This window comes from Mirounga leonina, unplaced genomic scaffold (assembly GCF_011800145.1).
Source record: "Mirounga leonina isolate KUSES-001 unplaced genomic scaffold, KU_Mleo_1.0 Mir_366, whole genome shotgun sequence".
Taxonomy (NCBI): domain Eukaryota; kingdom Metazoa; phylum Chordata; class Mammalia; order Carnivora; family Phocidae; genus Mirounga; species Mirounga leonina.
The window spans coordinates 28213244-28232743 of NW_023270709.1; the positions used below are offsets into that span (position 1 = coordinate 28213244).

Sequence of the window (19500 nt, forward strand, 5' to 3'; positions counted from 1 at the left end):
CAGCTGCTTAAGGCATTCTTCTACAAGTACTATGCTGATGAAGAAATACGGATTCCCCCACCCCAACTCTGACAATCCTATGTACATGGCAATAAATACACAATTGACCCACAATCTAGAACCTCCAAGAATTATACACAAACACAAGTGGCCTTAGTTAGAAAGGCCTCAGAAATCTAGACATTAGATTTTCAGAGCTATGGAGGTCACTTCACTAGTATATTTAATAAATGTTTATAAGCACCTATACAAAAGGCACAATGGGGAGTGTAAGATGTCATGGATCTGACCAACTGATGGAGGATTCTTTACGGGCAAAGTGGTCCGAGCAGCAGCCCCAGCCTTCTGCCCATGAGACATCCAAAGTGCTGGCTGGAGGTGGTTAGCCAGTCTGGAAGCCCATTTCAGTCTAGTACGTGAGAATAAACATTTCAGGTCCTACCCCTTCCAGACAACTCTCCTGTAGCCTCCCATCAAATAAGCTGTTCCTCAGCCACCTTCTAGAATGTAGAAGAGAATCCATCTCAGCCGGACTGTGTGTCTTCTAACGCAAGATGATGGGAAGTGGTCAATAAAGCCCAGCCCAGTTTCTGTGGTCAGGAAGGGCTGCGGGTGGCTTCGGTTCAATGAGGAATGAGCACCAACTCTGCCACATATGACGTGGGTCACTGTGATAGAACTTTTTTTCCGACGTGGCTTCTCTGATGTTGAACAAGGTATGAAGTTCGGGTGAAGCCTTTTCCACATGTGTCGCACTGATAAGGTTTCTCACCAGTGTGGATTTTTTGGTGTTCAATAAGGCTTCTGTTCCGAGTGAAACTTCTCTCACACTCGTTACATTTATAAGACACGGGAGCCTCAACATTTTCCCACTGGCCTTCCACCCTCCCCTGACCCTCCCAGGTCTCTCCACGTTCAGGATCCTGCACGTTTCTATCGCCATGGGTCCTCTGGTGTCTCAGGAGGTGTGAATTCCGCCTAAAAGCTTTACCACACAGGGTGCACTCATACGGCTTCTCCCCCGTGTGGATTTTGTGATGTTCTAGGAGGCTGCAGCTCTGGCTGAAGGTCTTCCCACAGTCCTCACACTCATAGGGCTTCTCCCCAGTGTGGGTTCTCTGGTGTTTGATAAGGTTTGAGCTGTGACTAAAGACCTTGCCACATTCTTCACACTCATATGGTTTCTCCCCAGTGTGGACTCTCTGATGGATGACGAGGGCAGAGCTCCCGATAAAGGTCTTGCCACAGTCTTCACATTCATAGGGTTTCTCACCAGTGTGGATTCTCCTGTGTTTAGTCAGGCCCGAACTCTGAGCAAAACTCTTTCCACATTCATGACAATAGTGCCGCCTACTTCCTGTGGCATTTTTCTGCTTTCTTGGTAACCTGCCCTCCTGTTCACCAGCTTCTACACAGGCAGGAATCTGGGCAATGTCTTCACTCAAGTGGCACGGTATTTCCCCAGGCTCTTGTCCTGGATGTTCCTCATTTGGGGGCAGGTCTGTGATCTCAGCCTGCATGTTACCGCCTGAAATAACAAGTGGCCAGACATGGTCAGTTATGCCCTGCCACAGAGTTCCACAGACACTGGGATGAGGATTTCCGTGAAAGGATAAGGGTGGGAATAAAGGGGGACAACGGGTGCTGGGGAGGAAGGAGACCGGAGAATAGGCATGGGGCCATCGGGAGCAAGGTGCACACTGGGAGTGGAGGAAGGTGGTGAGGACTGTGCTGGGGACACACAGAGGCTCTAAATCCTAAGGACGAAGGCAGGGCTCTGCACTGGGGCTGGACGCTAGGAGGGCTGGGCAGAAGGCAGCAGGAAGCAGGCAAGTGTAAGGACTTGCGAAACGTTCTGTAAGAAACGGGGCAAGCGGGAACTTAGAAACTGATCCCTAATCAGGGATACAAGCAGTCACTCTGATCCCACACCAGGACTGGCTTCAGTGCTGACAGATGTGAGCTGGGGCTCCCACTGTACCGGATGGAGCGGTGTGAGCTCAGACGAGTCAAGCTGTTGCCCTGTGTCCTGCGCCCTGATCTCTAGGTCAGCTCTGCTGTCCATTCCAGGTCACTTCTTGCTCTCATGCTCTGTGGGCCCAAGGCTGTCGAGGCTGTCGAGGCTGGCAGTGGGGAGGGGATCAACACCGCGCACCTACTGTGAGCGAGGCCTGTGCGGGGGGGTTGCATGGGCTGCATCCCACTTCACCTGACCAGAACACGGCAGGACGGGGAAGGAGGCGAGGTCACAGGGGTTAAGGAGCTGGTCACACATGTGGTTAGGAGTTGGGGTTCAGAAATGGTGGCTCTGAATGCAAACAGTTCAAACAGGTTCTCACAGCCCGGTAGGTTCTGACCGATAAAGGAAGCCACGAAACCCTAGGAGAAACCAGCACCCATCCGTCTTACCCAGGGGGGTCAGGCCGCCACAGTTCTGCTGCCTTTCATCTCTGTGGAAGCTCCCCCGAGGTGAATCCAGCTGTGTCCATGCAGGGGAGAAAGCCAGGGCCACGTCTTCCGTTTTCAGCAAGCCCTGAAACAGTACATGATCCCACCTAGCTCCTCTTCCCCAAAGTCACGCCCACAGCTGGGCACAGGAGAGTGAACGTTCCCCTCTCAAGGGGCTCTTTAAAAAGACCAAGTGTGGTGCACTATACCTACTTAACCCTATCTCTAATAACATTTTGGTCAAAAAATATATATATATAACCATTAAGGAAGAAATACCACACACATTTGGAAAAATACTTTCATATAAATATCTAAATAGTTCAGAACGTAAAAGGGTTTGGAAAACAAGGGACAGTACAGGGAAAGGAGGAGAAACATACCCAAACCTTTTAAAATATTTGTGCTGTGCTTTGGCAAAGTGGCCTGGGGGCTTATTTATATTAACGATTTTAAATATACAATGAAATCTAGGTCTAAAGTGAAAAAAAAAACAGGGAAAACATAGATATTATAGGGCCTCAAACACTGAGATCTTCAAGCAGGACATGAAAGACAGGGTAAGGTGTTAAAGTAAAGAGGTTAAGTAAAGAGTGTTCAGATTTTAATATTAAACCTTAGACTAAAGAATATGCCTCATCTGTTCCTTCAAATTTAAGTCCCTAGAGGGCAGAGGCCATGTGCTTATAACTCTAAGAGCATAATTTATGAATCTTTAAAAAACAAAGCTGGGTGCCTGGGTGGCTCAGTTGGTTAAGCAACTGCCTTCGTCATGATCCTGGAGTCCCAGGATCGAGTCTCGCATCGGGCTCCCTGCTCGGCAGGGAGTCTGCTTCTCCCTCTGACCCTCCTCCCTCTCATGCTCTCTGTCTCTCATTCTCTCTGTCTCAAATAAATAAATAAAATCTTTAAAAAAAACAAAAAAAACAAAGCTAAATCATCATTACAACAAAATGTTCGGTTTGTATTTACTAAATCGCCCTGTGGAAGAAGAAAATCCCACTGATAAAGGAGCTGACCAAACAGATGGGGCATGAAGACTGGGGAACCAGATAGTACCCCGCGCTAGGAGTAAAACAAAAAAATTCTTGGAAAATAAAGGCAGACAACAGTAAGCAACCTTGGGATTGATGAGAAAACTCCAACTCGATGTAGATGTAGGATGAGGGAGGAGGAGTGGGAGAAAGGGACCTAATGGGAAGCCCAACAGCAGTGAGGAGTGCTGGGGAGGGGGCTCCAGCTCACCTGGGGCTCTGAGGGCAGCCTGGCAGCCACCACTGCGTCTCCTCTGCAGCGCCCTCCCGGGGCAAGCCCAGGAACCTGGAGAACTAAGAAGGAAAGACGCTCTGGATGAGATGGACCCTGGCACCCAGCCTCCCTGGCCTGTGGATTCCAAGTTCAAAAACTGGGCTAGTAAATTCCTGCCAGGAAGTTCATACGGAATGTGCTCCTTTCCCCAGTGCCTGGTCCCTACCAGCTCCAACCCTAGGCCTAGAGAGGCGTGGGGTGCTCCTGCAGATGTGCATGACATGAAAGCAACACCAAAAGAAAACAAAGCTTTCCATTTGAAGATCTTCAGTCTTGAATTTTGCTGAGAGAATGGATAAGAAGATTTTTGATGTTAAAACAACTCTTTACTAGCTCTTAGGGTGTTTCTGCTTTAGTTTTAAAAAACTAAGAGTCAGATGAGGTTAGGCCTAGAAAGAAGAAAATGAGTAACGCTTACATGGAACTTGCTTAGATTAGAGAAGTAAAAGGTAACTTCCGGTTTTCCTGGAAGAGCTGAACTTTGCAAGGGGCAGAGAACAAGTTAGTTTAGGTCAGAACCTGTGTGTTGAAATAAAGACTGCGTGTCAGCTGGTGTGTCCCAGGGCAGTGTGTCTTGGGAATACACCCAAATGTGCACAGCATTCGAGGAACATATGGTGCTTTCCCATGGAGTGATTCTCACCCTGTTCTAGTTACAGACCAAGGGTTTAGAAGATTTATACTCTTTGATTTGCAGCAGTCCTACAATGTCTGGGATTTACATTTCTTGCCTTATATTCTTCACAGCACTTACCAATAACTAAAATTTCATCATTACATTCTTTGCCATCTTCCCTTTTAGAATGTAAGCTCCAGTGAAGCAAGAAATCTGTCTTACTGACAGCTCTATCCCTGATGCCAGAACACTGGCTACCACACTTGGGGGGGGGGGGTCCTCCATAAATTCATGTTAAATGAATGGAGGTCACTCTGTTATTAAAAAATCAATTCTTTCCAAACACTACTTTTAATAGTCTTACATTTACTAGGTCAGGTTTGGTTAGAAAAGCTTCCCACCATTGTTTGAAATTTCCCTGTCATCTCAATCTAAAAGTAAAGTAGATCTGTGATGGGCATATAAAGCACCTGTCAACAGATCAGTCTTTTAAATGAAGCTGATGAAGTCTGTAGAATTCAAACTGCCCAGAAGGTAACACTCACCCCTGTCTGCTGAGGCCTGGGACCCCAGAGATTCGTGCTTGAGCAGAGCCTTCATTGGCTGGAACTGGGTACTCCATGGCCTCTGAGCTGGTGTCAGCACCGCCATCTTGCAACAGAGTAGCTGCCTCTGGTCACCACCTGGGACCTGGAAGTCATTCACGTATTGATTCATCAAAACTTCTATTATGCTTCCTATGTGCTAGTACTTTCTATTTTCTAGGCGCTATTTCTAAGAGCCTTATGAATATTCACTGAATGCAGATACCAACGACACTATGAGCTAGGGACTATTATTCTCTGTATTTCTGTAATGAGGAAACGGAGGCCCAGAGTTGAAGCAACTTGCCCAAGGTCACCCAGCTAATAAGTGGTGATGCTAGGATGGGAAGTCAGGCAGAAGGAACCCAGAGTCCATGCTCTTCACCACTACCGCATGCTCCTTCATTATATACGTTGTGCTCTTTGGGAACTAGTGTTAAGTTCTCAGAATATTCATAATATTCATAATTTTTCTTACTGAAAAGTGGAAATAATAATTTCTAGCTTACAAGGTCTGGAGGACTAGTAAATAAGATGTGAAATCACCTAACACATGGCCTGGTACATGGTTCATCCTCAATAAGAGCATGTTTCTTTCCAGGCATTTGTAATTAGTTCTGAATCCACTTTCAAGATCATTAGCTTATATGCAGCTTAGAATTTCCACATCCTCTATATAAAACACACAACCTGATACTAAGAGACTTGAAATGCGTTTTCACTGTTAGAGGACTCAGAGGCACTACTGCCAATTCAAGTAGCTTGGTCTCCTGGTCACCAGTTACTCTGGTTATGTGTTCTCTGAAAGGGACACACAAAAATACAGGATAATGCACGTGGAAAATGGTCTACAGGGCGCCTGGGTGGCTCAGTCGTTAAGTGTCTGCCTTCGGCTCAGGTCATGATCCCAGGGTCCGGGGATCAAGCCCCGCATCGGGCTCCCCACTCCGCGGGAAGCCTGCTTCTCCCTCTCCCACTCCCCCTGCTTGTGTTCCCTCTCTCGTTTTGTCTCTCTCTGTCAAATAAATATTTTTAAAAAATAAATAAAATCTTTTAAAAAAAAGTGGTCTACAAAAAGCAAGAAGATGCGGATAAAAATGAACCCAGGAGTTCCTAACCTGTGGTTCATGGACTCCCTTCCAAGTGTCCTATGAATTTAAGTAGGAAACATTTCTATTTTTATTGGCGTCTAAGCAAAATTTGGCAATTCCTTCAATTATGAATGGAAGCAACAAACCAAAGTGTTATAATCCTAATCCTAAGTAGGCACAACCAGGCAAACACTATCGAAGTCATTCAGCACCACTTTGAAACTACCAGTTACCGGGCCTATCCCTAGGTCTTACTATTTGGTGCATTAATTTTAAAAAGCATATATATGATTTTATCACTGATTTGTTTCATGCTCTGTTAACTGTATTTCAATATAATTGAGTTCTTTTGTAATCCTTCATGTTCTTAAAAATACTAGTATGAGGAGGGGTCCAGGGACTTCTCCGGAGGGGCAAAGAGGTTCATGATACAAAAAGAGATTAAGAACTTCTGGATCTTCCAGAAACGCCCCTCACACCGATCTTGAGACTTCAGGGAGAGACGGAGCTCGGCTCTCAGATCCTAAGCCCTTTGCCTCTACCTGCGGCCCTGGCTCCTCCAGCTGCCTCTGCAGATACTCCAAGAGCACCACCACCTCGTCCCCGCTCTCCGGGTGCCGCTCCCGCACCCAGGCCTGCAGGTCCCCCGGCAGGATGGCCAGGAACTGCTCCAGCACCAGCAGCTCCAGGATCTGCTCCTTGCTGTGCGTCTCGGGCCGCAGCCAGCGTCGGCAGAGCTCCCGCAGCCGGCTCAGCGCCTCGCGGGGCCCCTCGGCCTCGGGGTAGCGGAAGCCCCGGAAGCGCCGGCGCGAGCGCTCGGGGCCAGGCGCCGGGCTGCCGGGCGCCCCCGCCTCTGCCGCCGGCGCGGGGGCGTCCTCCTCCTCCACCTTCACCGTCAAGACCCCAGTCAGGAGCCCCGGCCGCTCCTCCGCAGAGTGGGCGTCCAAGGCCGCGCTGGCCTTCGACTCTCGGGCCATCCCGGGCCTCGCGCCGGCGAGCGCCTCGACTTCGCGGGCGGATCCTCGAGTGTGGAGTCGCTACCGGCCGGCACGACTGCGGGCTGCACGGGCACGGCTCTGCCGCGGCCACAAGCCGGCCGCGCCGTCCTCCGCTCCCGGCCCGAGGCCCGCCGCCAGCGTGTCCGCGGCTGGCCGGCACAGGCGGGCGCCCGGAGCGCAGCAGTGCGCGGAGCCCAGGCGCCGGAAGCTCGGCACCGGAAGCCGGGGCCCGCGCCATTTCCCCGGCTCTCTAGGACGCGCCTCTCGGTGGCGGCCCGAGTTAACCCTTCAGCTGCCGGGCCCGCCGCGGGACCTCACCTCTAAATCCCGGGGCTGTGATGTAAGCTCGGCCCAAGAGCTGGCGTGCGTCGGACACTGACGTTCAGAAGAAGGTCCGCTTCCTCGGCGTCCTTAGAGCTCTGGCAGGAGGGCCTGCAAAAGAAGCCGGAGCCATCGCCAGGCGCCTGCTTGGGAGAGAGCGGTGGCTGCCCCAGGGCCTCGCCTGCCTCCAGCTGTCACTCTCCTGCCCTTTAAGGCCAAAGGCTTGGAGGAACGCCCTCCCTATCCCTGCCTAGTCCGCTTGCATTCATCCTTACCACGTTGTAGGCAGCAAACCGCCCACAAAGCCATTCCGACCCCTCCAGCCGAATTAACCAGAAGTGCCCAACCTCCCCCACCAGTTGCCACTTTACATTTTCCAGGGCCTCCTTTCAGCAGCCAGGCTTATGCGGCTCCCTACTTCGGGGAACTCTGCTGTCCCTGGCTTCGGGACCCTATTCTCTTCCTGCTTGCTTTCTTTTTGTTTTCTTCCCAGTTCCCATTCAGGGTCAAGCTTCAGACTCTGAAGCCAAGATACCTGGGCTCATAATCCTGGCTTTATTTACCACTTACTAGCTGGGTGACCTCCGTTAACTACATAACCTCTTTGTGCCTGACTTTTCCAATCTTAACTGGGGGTAATAATAGTAGACAGGGATGTTGTGAGCAGTAAGTGAGTTTTTTTGTGTGTGTAAAGTTCTTAGAATAATGGCTGACCTATAGTAAGCGAGGCCTTCCCTAAAATGGAAGGAAACCCTGAGATTCCTTTGAGCCAGAGGGGGCAAGATTTAAGCCAGAAGTGACAGCAGTTATTTTGCTGGACTGAGATGTCCGTAAGTCCCCTTTCTACTCAGTGGAATGCAAGTTTGGTATAGAAGTTTATAAAGTGGAAAAGTACCATGTTGGTACCTTCCTGAGTTTTTATTCCTCCGTCTATCCCTCTGCGGTTCAAAGGGTAGCAAGAAAGGGATAGAACTTAAGAAAATGAGAGGTCCCAAAGGCTGTTACAAATGAAAACTACTAGAAAATATTTGTCTCTTGATGAGCCGCCACAAGAGGTACAAGGCATTGACATGAAGCATTGTTGGCAAAACAAGTGAACCTGAATCAAATTAGGTTTCTAGATCCTAGTAGTTGCATATCAGTGAGATTCAGAAACAAGTTAGCATTTTTCACACTGCACAGCACATTAGAATTATTGGGGAGCGTTAAAGCATCTTGATATCTCGGTTGCAACCAAGATCAATTCAATCAGAAGGTCGAAGGATGGAACTTAGGTGTGCATAACTATAAAATTTTCATAGGTAGTTGTGATATGCAGGTACGTTTGAGAATTAATGAGCTCAATGGTACTTAAAAGAAGCAATAAATAAAATTCAGAATGTGGGATATTCCATAGGCAGAAAAACCTGGATCCTCAACAAATACATGGCATTTTTTGAAAAGGCAGCAGAGAAAAGGGAACTGTTTTAAAGGAGACCGAATAGATGTATCAGCCAAATGCAAACCTTATTTGGAAACTGATCAGAGCAAAACAGCTGTAAAAACACATTTGGGACAACTGGGAAAACTAAAACACAATGATATTAAGGAGTTACTATCAATTTAGTTGTCATAATGATATTGGGGTTATGTTAAGGAAAAAAGGCCTCATTTGATAGAAATTTATACTGAGGTACTTGTCGGTGTACTGATATAATGTCTGGATTTGCTTTAAAATAATCAGAACTAGGGGCACCTGGTGGCTCAGTTTAGCCTCAGACTCTTGATCTCAGCTCAGGTCTTAAGCTCTGAGTTTGGGCCTCGTGTTGGGCTCCACACTGGGCATGGAGCCTACCTAAAATTAAGAAATAAAATACTCAGAACTAGAGAAAACACACAAAGAAAGGTACCGCGATAGCTGTTGAAGTTGAGCAAGAGGCATAGGGGTTCACTGTAATATGCTCTTTACACTTATACATATTTGAAGTTTTCCACAGAAATTTGCTTTTTAAGTATACAAAGTCCTACTTCTTTCTTGAATAATTCAGTCCAAAAGCCTTTAAGTGGTGCCAGGATGCTGGGATCATGACCTGCTTAACTTTAACCAGGTGCCCCACTGTAGACCTATTTTAACCCCTACACTGCTTTTCCCTGTTGAGGAGCAGTCACCTTGCTGCCAGAGAAAATTAAAAAATGATAGTATGACTATATGGCCTTTTAAAGATATGATCAACTTTTTTTTAAGATTTTATTTTTTAAGTAATCTCTACACCCAACATGGGGCTCAAACTCACAACCCCAAGACCAAGAGTCCCGTGCTTGCTGACTGAGCCAGCCAAGGACCCCAATATGATCAGCTTTTAAAGACCCCTAGAGGGCGCCTGGGTGGCTCAGTTGGTTAAGCGACTGCCTTCAGCTCAGGTCATGATCCTGGAGTCCTGGGATCGAGTCCCGCATCGGGCTCCCTGCTCAGCCAGGAAGTCTGCTTCTCCCTCTGACCCTCCCCCCTCTCATGCTCTCTCTAGTTCATTCTCTCTCAAATAAATGAATAAAATCTTAAAAAAAAAATAAAGACCCCTAGAAACTAAAAGACTCACTTCTCTGCTGAGCACAGAGAAATTCAGGGGCTGTTCAAGTTCCTCACATAATTGGTAGCAAAGTTAGGACTAGAAGCTTTGTTATTCAGAACTTCAGTTATCCAGTGAAATTTTTACCCATTATTGTTTCTCATGAACTCATGAACAGTGCCCCTCATCTATACTATTCATCAGTCACTGTCCAGGTAACAAGGGTTACTCTCTCAGCTCGGGGAATTTAGAGTCCCATGAATAAGACTGGAATTTCAGTCATACCTGAAGAAGCAGATTCAGGAGAGTAGAAAATAGAATTTGAGAACATGGGAAAGAAGTACATTACACCAAGTGCTTATATTTCCCCATTATATTTATTATGTTGAAAACTATAAGTAGGTATCTTTGATTTAACTCTGAGGTCTCTAAAAGTCCCTCAGACAGTACATTTCTTCTTGTTTATTGCTTAAAGACATAAAAACTTAATCCTGACACACCTTAATGGAAATATTAAGATCAAATTAAGTGTCCAAGTAACAGTTGAGATGTTGCTATAATTGTTAGAGGCAGGTCTGACCCTTCTAGGTATCAGTATATAGAAATCTTCAGAACAATGGAGAAGAAACAATTCTCCAACCTGCATAGAAACCTTAAAAATGCCTACGTGTTAGGTATTTTGTATTAAGGGAATCAACCATATAGATTCTTATGAAACTGTTACAACATGAACTGTACTAGTTCCAAAATCATACAGTATTTTTTCCTAATTCTGTATCCTCTGTGTGAGACTACAGATGATTCAACAGAATTTATTTTATATGTTGCATCAGGAAAAATAGGATGCTCCTTTGTCTACACCTATTGTTTATAGAGCTGGGAGTTGGGTGAGGTGAGAGAGGCACTTAGGTCACAGAATTTAAGAGAGTGGATGTGTCCTTAGATTTGGGCCCTCAGTGCCTCTCTCGCCTCACCCTACTCCTGGCTCTGTATAGACACAACATTAGAATCCATTAAGCATTTTTATATTTATCTCCTCTGACTCTTCCATTGGTGAGGAAGTGGCATTGCTAGGAGTCTCCCTCATGTCTTTTCACACTCTATTCCTAACTTCCACTACCCGTCTCTTTCTTAGAAAATGCACGTTTAAGCAAGAGTCTTGTTTCTACAGTGAGAGGGTTCCTGATTAATTCATTCATCCAGGTATGTTTATTTGATTTCACCCCAGATACAAAGTGGAGTTTGGGAGAAATCACAAAAGAAATGAAAAGTGTGATTCTTGACCTTGCGATGCCTAGAAATGTATCAGGGAGAAAGTAAAAGGCAAAACCTAAAAATACAGAAAGTAACACTACAAAATGATAATGTGCAGAGAAGAGGTTGAATACAGCTTTAAAACCGCGGTAGCAGGACGCCTGGGTGGCTCAGTCAGTTAAGCGTCTGCCTTCGGCTCAGGTCATGATCCCAGGGTCCTGGGATCGAGTCCCACATCAGGCTCCTTGCTCGGTGGGGAGCCTGCTTCTCCCTCTGCCTGCCTCTCCCCCTGCTTGTGTTCTGTCTCTCTGACAAATAAATAAATAAATAATCTTTAAAAAAAATAAAATAAAAAATAAAACCCCTGTAGGGTCACCCCTTCAAGAGCATGGTGGTTAGGAGCGCTGGCCCAGGCGTAGTCCACCCTTCACAAAATCATAAAAAAAATACATTTACAATACTGCATGTACATTTATTGTAAAAATAAACAAACAAAAAGCCCCCCACGTGTAGGTGCCCCAGACTGTGGGCAGCGCTCTTCCCAGGTGGTGTTCCCCTGCCTGGAGGCTTGGGCTCAGCAGCCGCCACACCGGGAAAATTTATGGAAAACAATTTTGAGAAAGATAGTAAGATATTACCTATGAGAACAATTTCATTTTAGCTGAGCTTTCAACATCTGGTGCTTTTCTTAATGATTAGAATGTATTGCTATTTCAAAAACTACCTATTTTCTTTTCTTTTAAGATTCATTTATTTATTTGAGAGAGAGAGCAGCCACGTGTACAAGCAAGGCTAAGGGCAGAGGGAGAGGGAGAGAGAGAATCTTCAAGCAGACTCCCCACTGAGCATGGAACCCAACGCAGGGCTTGATCCCAGGACCCTGAGATCACGACCTGAGCTGAAATCAAGAGTTGGCCACCTAATGACTGAGCCACCAGGGTGCCCCCAAAACTACCATTTTTTAAAAAAGATCTTCAAATACATTTTTGTGCTCTCTCTGAATGAATATTTGCTCATCTATAAATAAAATTAAGAAAATAAAAGCCCCTCCCCCCAAAAAGATATGGTAGGCATTTATTTTTATTCCTATCAGCGTATTTTTTGTACCACTGCTTTCTCTACTAAGTCAGGGGTCAACAAACTACTGTCTACAGACCAAAATTGGCCCACTGCCTGTTTTTGTATGGCGTGAGCAAGAAATTATTTTATATTTTCATATTGTTGAGGAAAAATCAGAAGAATATGATGTGAAAATTGCAGAAATTCAAATTTCAGTATCTATAAATAGTTTTATTAGAACACATTCATGTTCATTTATATATTATCTATGGCTGTGTTTGCCTTACAATGGTAGTACCCCAATTAAGCAAAATGTTATTCCTCAATTTTTTCATTCTTCCCATTAGAAAACGTGTCTTACAAAAAATGTATTATTACTTTTAACAAAAATAATTTTTATTAAATTTCTAATCAAATACTATAATAATTTATTTTCTTTCATTAAAAGACTTAAATGTTTACAACATTATCAGTTTGGGAAGACAAAGAGTAAAAATGGCAGCAAAGTGATCAAAAGACAAATTCAGAGACAGAATAAATGCAGCCTATTTAAATGCCTGCCCGGCTCTGGTGGCTGCTGCCAGAGTGCTGATTCTAAGCCTCAGAATAAGTAATAGTTCAAAATCTCCAGCTTCAACATGTCCCAGGGAGAAATTTTGGTGACTTCAAAGAAGACCTGGTGACAATACTTGGAATGCACAGTCTTGAGCCTATTACAAAGATGCAAAATCAGCAGGATGTTCAACTGCTTGCCCAAGGGGTGAAGATCAGAGGTCTTGTAGCCACTGTAATACTCCAGGGTAGGAGCCCAGTGTCTGAACTTCTTCAGTAGAGGGTCAGGAGGAAGGAGTCAGCAGCTAGCTTGGAGGCCCTCTACTGGATACATTCCTATTCCTGCAGTCATCTCATGGATGAAGCAGGACAAGGTCAATGTCTTCATGCTGGCATGGAGATACCTAGCATATCTGCACAGGAAATGATAGGCAATGGGAATGTTGGTATCAAATTTGAAGGTTTGCAGGTTGCTGACTTCCATAGTGAGCATCTCATCTTGCTTATAAATATCATCTAAAAATCTAATTTGATCCTATTCAATTTAATTTCCCCACTTTACTGTTTAGAGTCCTAGCAGCAGGAAAGCACTATTTCTAAATTCTGACTTAGCTTTTCTGTCACTTTACAAGTCTGTCAAATAACCGAGGTCAACTTAACTGTAGAGAACCAAGATGATGGTATGCCTACATACATTTTAAGATCAGAGGAAAATGATCTTGCATGAAACGCTGACCATTTCAGAGAGTGAACGAAGTGTGTGCAGAAAGTGGTTCCCAAGCACAAAATTTCTGGAGAAATTAACCAGGTTAGGAGACATCTACAAGACTGGGTTGGATGCTTCCCTGCATTTCAGGGGTAGAAAAGTGTGAATTTAAGAATTAAAATCACACTTGATCTCACCCAAAAGGCCGAGAAGCGATTAAAATCGTAACTCTGGCCTTCACGTGGCTCAGAGGCTGAGCTTAAACTTCGTTTCCAAAAGAAGTTCTGGTTCTTGCTTCCAGTAGGCACAAGCGGGGTTTGCAATTCACGAGTACAAGTATTTCCTCCGTGAAGATGGTGGACAGGTTCCTTTCTGAGATCAACGAAAGGAGCGTGCAAGTAGGAAGCCTCCACCAAGGGGCAATGATAAAGAGGGCCGAAGGGAGCGAGGAGGAGCGAAGGCTATTAAGACGGTTGAAGGCGAATAGCCAAGCAGCGTAGAAGACGTCTGAGCAGCAGAGGGGGTCGCTGGTACGAACTCCTCTTCGGCGACCCAGGGGCTCAGGGCACAGAGGCGGAGCCTAACCACAAGCTCCGCCTCGCCTCTCCACCCACTGCCCCAGGGAAGCCTCCGGCGCCGGCGTTTCCCGTCCCCGCCCGCGCGCGCGCGCTGCGTCCTCGCCCAGCAATCCGCCGGAAGCGGAAGTCGCGGCAGAAGCGTCGCCGAGGCGCCTCGGCCGGTGGGGAGTACCGGCCGCCGCTGTGTCTGTGGTAACTGCCCGGCGTTGGTCCTTGGATCGCCCGTGAGGCGTGGCTCATGGCCCCGGTGTCCCGGTCCCGTTACGTCGAGGACACCGCGGGCTCTCGGAGGTGGCGGCGCAGCTCGTCGGGGAGCCCGCCGTCTGCGCAGGCCAGACGCTCCCCGTTGGGAGGCCGCGGCCGCTCTCACTCCCGCGGCCTCGAGGGCCTCAGGCCTCCGTGGGGAGGGGCGGGCGTCGGCGCCCCTTGCCCGCTTGGCCGCCGTCGAGAGGCGGCCCCGGCGTCGCGCAACTACGCCTTCTCAGCCTCTTCCGTCTACCGTGGCGGGTACCGCTACCATCACCACGACTGTGCGGGCCACCGGCAGTGGGCGGAGGAGCACGAGGAGGAGGAGGAGGAGAGCTACCGGCAGAGGAGGCTGAAAGAGAGAGAGAGGATTGGGGAGTTGGGAGCTCCTGAGGTGTGGGGGCTGTCGCCAAAGTGTCCGGAGCCGGATTCTGATGAGCACAGCCCCGTGGAGGATGACGAGGTGAAGACTCAGAAGCCCAGCAGTTCAGACTCCAGCTCCGAAGAAAAAAGGAAGAAGACCGGTCGTTCAAAGAGCAAGAAAAAAAGAAAGAAAAAGTCCAAAAGGAAGCATAGGAAATACTCTGATAATAGTGATGCGAATTCAGACTCCGACACTGATTCTAGCTCTGATGATGATAAAAAGAGAGCCAAAAAAGCCAAGAAGAAGGAGAAGAAGAAGAAACACAGGGGTAAAAAAACCAAGAAGAGTAAGAATAAGAAGACTAAGAAAGAATCCGGTGACTCAAGCTTTAAAGATTCAGAAGGGGAGTTGCCGGAAGATACCTGGATTGGGCAGTCAAAGACTGCAGATACCATGGATCTGATAGGTCCAGAAGCACCTATAATACACACCTCCCAAGATGACAAACCTTTGAACTATGGCCATGCTCTGCTCCCAGGTGAAGGTGCAGCAATGGCGGAGTATGTAAAAGCTGGAAAGCGAATCCCACGAAGAGGTGAAATTGGGCTGACAAGTGAAGAGATTGCTTCATTTGAATGCTCAGGTTATGTTATGAGTGGTAGCAGGCATCGTAGAATGGAGGCTGTACGACTGCGTAAAGAGAACCAGATCTACAGTGCTGATGAGAAGAGAGCCCTTGCATCCTTTAACCAGGAAGAGAGACGGAAGAGAGAGAATAAGATTCTAGCCAGTTTCCGAGAGATGGTGTACAGAAAGACAAAAGGGAAAGATGACAAGTAAGGACTTCTGTTGTTCAGCAGGACTTTTAACAACCATTTTATATGACCAAAATAGTGTGAAAAGACTTCATGGTGCTACTGTATCTACTATGTTAGAAAGTCCTTCAAGAAAAAGCTGCTGTTTGAGATCTCTTTAACAATTTATTTTGTTATTTTTAATTTAATATGTGCACATGGCTTAACAAATATTCAAGTACTACAGTTGGAGAGTTAATAAAAGGTCTTTCATCCTAGTTCCTGATTCTTCTCAAAGAAATCTCTTCTTGATGTCTGTTACATCTGTTCATAAGTTCTGTGTATATACAAGCACGTTGCAGGTTAAAGGTTGGAGTTATTAACCTGAAGATTATTTTCCCTGCTGAACCTGACCTCTCTCTCTCTCTTGAAGGGCTTCATGGAGCCCTTCATTTGCCCCTAGCAGGACCAGAAGAACCCCAGAAAGAACAAAGGATTCAAATGAGTGTATATTTCTGGTTGCAGTTAACAGATTGTGTTAAAAAATAAAGGAGATTTATTGGTTCGTGTAACTGAAAAGCCCTGCAGGAAAATGGGTTTCCTGCATGGCTTTATGGGACCTTAACTTTTTTCTCTCCATGGGTCATTTTCCTCCGTAGCCTGTTTTCCCTTAAATAACAAAAGGGTTGCCAAAGGTCCTGAGTTTGGTTATATACTTCCTGGTCCACCTCTGAGGAGAGAAAACATTTCTGTCCTGGCATTCCAAACAAGAATCCTGAGATGACCCTAATTGGATTAGCTTAGGTCACATGCCCACTCTCATAAAAGGTACTGTTGTCACGGAGATAGGTCTACTCCTGGAGCTGTGAGTATAGTCAATTTATAGGCTACATGGGGAAGAAGTGGATACCTGAATGAAAATCAGGGTAATGTTGGGAAGGTGTATAGGCAACCAACAAACGCCCACTATAGTTTTGAATGATTTCTAAAAAACACAGTACATGTGCTGAAAGCCAAAATTTTCTTGAAGCTTGCTTTTGACTATTAGGGAATACCTGCCTGAAGGGGACATAGGGTTTATCCATCAAAATAGATCTGAAAAGAAAAGATGAAGGTCCATTGTGCTTGGGTCTTCCAAAGAGTAGATTAGGTGCCACCTTAGACTAAGAGGAGAAAGAAAAAAAATGAGAAGGTATAAAGAATGAAGTTGGTGGAGTTCACGAAAAGATCAGATCAGGAGGGACCTCATGGACAGCAAAGTTAGCATTGAAAGGCTGGCTAGCTCCAGTGTTAGAGAAGACTTTAGAGTGAGCTCCACTCATGGTCTATGATAAAGCCTTCATTGTCATCCAGTGACATCTGCCTGAATCCTAAGACTTCATTTCATCGCTAAGCAAACTATCTCATTTGAAAAGGGGACCCCTGGGGCGCCAGGGTGGCTCAGTTGGTTAAGCGACTGCCTTCGGCTCAGGTCATGATCCTGGAGTCCCGGGATCGAGTCCCACATCGGACTCCCTGCTCGGCAGGGAGTCTGCTTCTCCCTCTGACCCTTCCCCTTCTCATGCTCTCTCTCTCTCTCTCTCTCATTCTCTCTCTCAAATAAATAAATAAATAAAATCCTAAAAAAAAAAAAGAAAAGGGGACCCCCTTTTCAAGGCTCGAGACCCTACTAAGCCCCACAGAGCTGAGGGTGAAGGGGTGGGGTTCTAGAATCTCACAGGGCAGTATGAGGTGGAAGGGCACCTTCATCCTAGTAGATGACTTGATTGGCACTGGACCACACTACTTTGAGAATTTCCCCAGAGTATTGGGGAGCACTGGTAAAAGCCAATGTTACATATGTATATTTCTATCTTTAGAAACAAACCATACCACATTTCATCCATGAACTTACACCTTGCTTTTTTCACTTAATACATCTTGGAGATGTTTTAATCAATGCATATAAATACACCTTATTCTCTTTAATGACTTTACAATGTTCTATTGAATGAAAGGACCACATTTTATTGGATGTTTAAGATGTTTCCTATATTTTGCAATTACACTGTACTGAAGTGAAAATCTTTGTGGATATGTGAGAATATTATCTGTAACATTCTCATCTAGAAATAGAATTATTGGGTCAAAAAGAATTCTTTGGATCATCTAAAAATGGCCACCTATAAGTGGAGTTCTTGGATTAAATGGAAAATATTTATTAGGTGCTTTTTATATGCTAGGCACTATGGCAGGTACTGGATATAAACCAAAGAGCAAGTTAAGTTTGATCCTTGCCATCACAACAGAATTTTACATTCTACTGGAGGAGACAGACCTTTAAAAACTACCAGACAAATATGTATTAGTTGCGGCATGCTGTGAAGAAAATAAGGGACTAGAGACAATAATAGGGGGAGGTTTTTGATAGGGTGGTCAGGAAAAATCTAAGAATGTCACATGTTCTATGTGCTTTTACATTTTAATAGATTTTGCAACATTGCTTTGTAAATAAGATGTACCAGTTTACACACCTACATCACCAACAATATTGTACTTCTAAACCTTTTGATCTTTGCCAATCTAATAGGTGAAAAATGGCGTTTCATTTTTTTCTTAGAGAGAGAGAGCATGAGCGGGTCTGGGGGAGGGGGGGAGGGAAAGGGAGAGACAGTCTTAAGCAGACTCCCCACTGGGTGCAGGGCCCAACACGGGGCTCAATCTTACAACCCTGAGATCATGACCTGAGCTGAAATCAAGAGTCAGATGCTTAACCAACTAAGCCACCCAGGCGCCCCTCGGATTTTTCTTTATTAGTTTATTCATATGATGGTTTAAAGTTACAGATTTCCTAATATAAAACTATGGGTTAAGTTTATTGGACTCATTTGTAGGTTTTTTATTGTTTAGAACAATCACTGGTCACATAATTTTCTATTTAAAATTCAGAATAATGAATTAATATTTTGCTGAATATGTGGAAGCCGAGAGAAAAGCAGAAAGCATCATTACAAAAAGATAAGAACTGCTATCTTATGCTATAGCATGGTAGCATGACTTGTAATGCAATAGGGCCTCTACAGATCCTATAGAAGAAGAAGCTTTCATTTTGAATATCTTAAGAATGGACCTGATGGAAACATACGGACCACCATTTTGTTTACAAAAATAAGGATAATCCTGAAAAATGATAATCTCAAATTTGAAAATTGATTTTTAAAATTAGCAACATGTAGTCTGTCCTGTAAGATAGCATCTTTATTAATTCTTATCTACCTCTACCCCTTCCAAAAGATAGACTACTTAAATTAAAAATGCAGACCTTGAATTTTTTTAAACCTCTGCTTTAACTACATTTTGATTTTCTTTTTAAAGATTTTATTTATTTGACAGACAGCAAGAGAGGGAACACAAGCAGGGGGAATGGGAGAGGGAGAAGCAGGCTCTCTGCCAAGCAGGGAGCCCGATGCTGGGGGACCCTGGGATCATGACCTGAGTAGAAGGCAGACGCTTAATGACTGAGCCACCCAGGCGCCCCTACATTTTGATTTTCATGGGTTATTCAATACAATGCCAATCTAAGCCTTGATACTATGAGTGACGTTTACGAAGCCAGCCATGGTAGAGAGTTTGAAAGGGGCAGTAAATTAAGATATATTTACTTCCTTTTTATTTTTATTTTATTTTTTTTAAAAGATTTTATTTATTTATTTGAGACAGAGAGAATGAGAGACGGAGAGCACATGAGAGGGGGGAGGGTCAGAGGGAGAAGCAGACCCCCCGCCGAGCAGGGAGCCTGATGCGGGACTCGATCCAGGGACTCCAGGATCATGACCTGAGCCGAAGGCGGTCGCTTAACCGACTGAGCCACCCAGGCGCCCTACTTCCTTTTTAAATTTTATGTTTATCTCTTACGTAATTTTCAAAAAATATATAAGCCCTTCTTTAGAAAGAAAGAAAATCAGACATATGAGTTTTCTGTCAAAAAAAATGTTAACTTCTAATTAGTAAAGTATTTGCATTGACTGCATTTGTTTGCCTAAGGAAGTTTTAAGG

The 19500-nt window shown here is 45.3% G+C and overlaps 2 protein-coding genes across 3 annotated transcripts; one reads left to right on the forward strand and one right to left on the reverse strand.

The window, feature by feature from the left end:
• Positions 1-579: 579 nt before the first annotated feature.
• LOC117997499 (zinc finger protein with KRAB and SCAN domains 4-like) lies at positions 580-7230 on the reverse strand. Of its 2 annotated transcripts, XM_034985830.1 has the most exons (5): positions 6590-7230; positions 4918-5062; positions 3694-3776; positions 2410-2533; positions 580-1528 (listed from the first exon to the last, which is right to left on the reverse strand). In XM_034985830.1, exons 1-5 carry the CDS (start codon positions 7022-7024, stop codon positions 666-668), a joined length of 1650 nt encoding a protein of 549 aa, XP_034841721.1. In that variant the 5' UTR covers positions 7025-7230; the 3' UTR covers positions 580-665. The 2 variants fall into 2 exon arrangements, with proteins under 2 accessions (XP_034841721.1, XP_034841722.1); XM_034985831.1 differs by lacking the exons at positions 2410-2533; positions 3694-3776.
• A 7069-nt stretch (positions 7231-14299) lies between these two features.
• NKAPL (NFKB activating protein like) lies at positions 14300-15533 on the forward strand. The gene has a single exon (XM_034985854.1). The coding sequence runs from the start codon at positions 14300-14302 to the stop codon at positions 15509-15511; it is 1212 nt and encodes a 403-aa protein (XP_034841745.1). The 3' UTR covers positions 15512-15533.
• Positions 15534-19500: the final 3967 nt, after the last annotated feature.

Excerpts from the sequence above, each read along its gene's own strand:
- NKAPL (XM_034985854.1), top strand. The coding sequence starts at position 14,300 with ATGGCCCCGGTGTCCCGGTCCCGTTACGTCGAGGACACCGCGGGCTCT.
- LOC117997499 (XM_034985830.1), bottom strand. The coding sequence starts at position 7,024 with ATGGCCCGAGAGTCGAAGGCCAGCGCGGCCTTGGACGCCCACTCTGCG. Across the intron at positions 2,534-3,693 it reads GGCTGCCCTCAGAGCCCCAG|GGCTTGCTGAAAACGGAAGA; the intron begins GTGAGCTGGAGC and ends GTACTGTTTCAG. Across the intron at positions 1,529-2,409 it reads TGGCGGCCTGACCCCCCTGG|GCGGTAACATGCAGGCTGAG; the intron begins GTAAGACGGATG and ends TTGTTATTTCAG.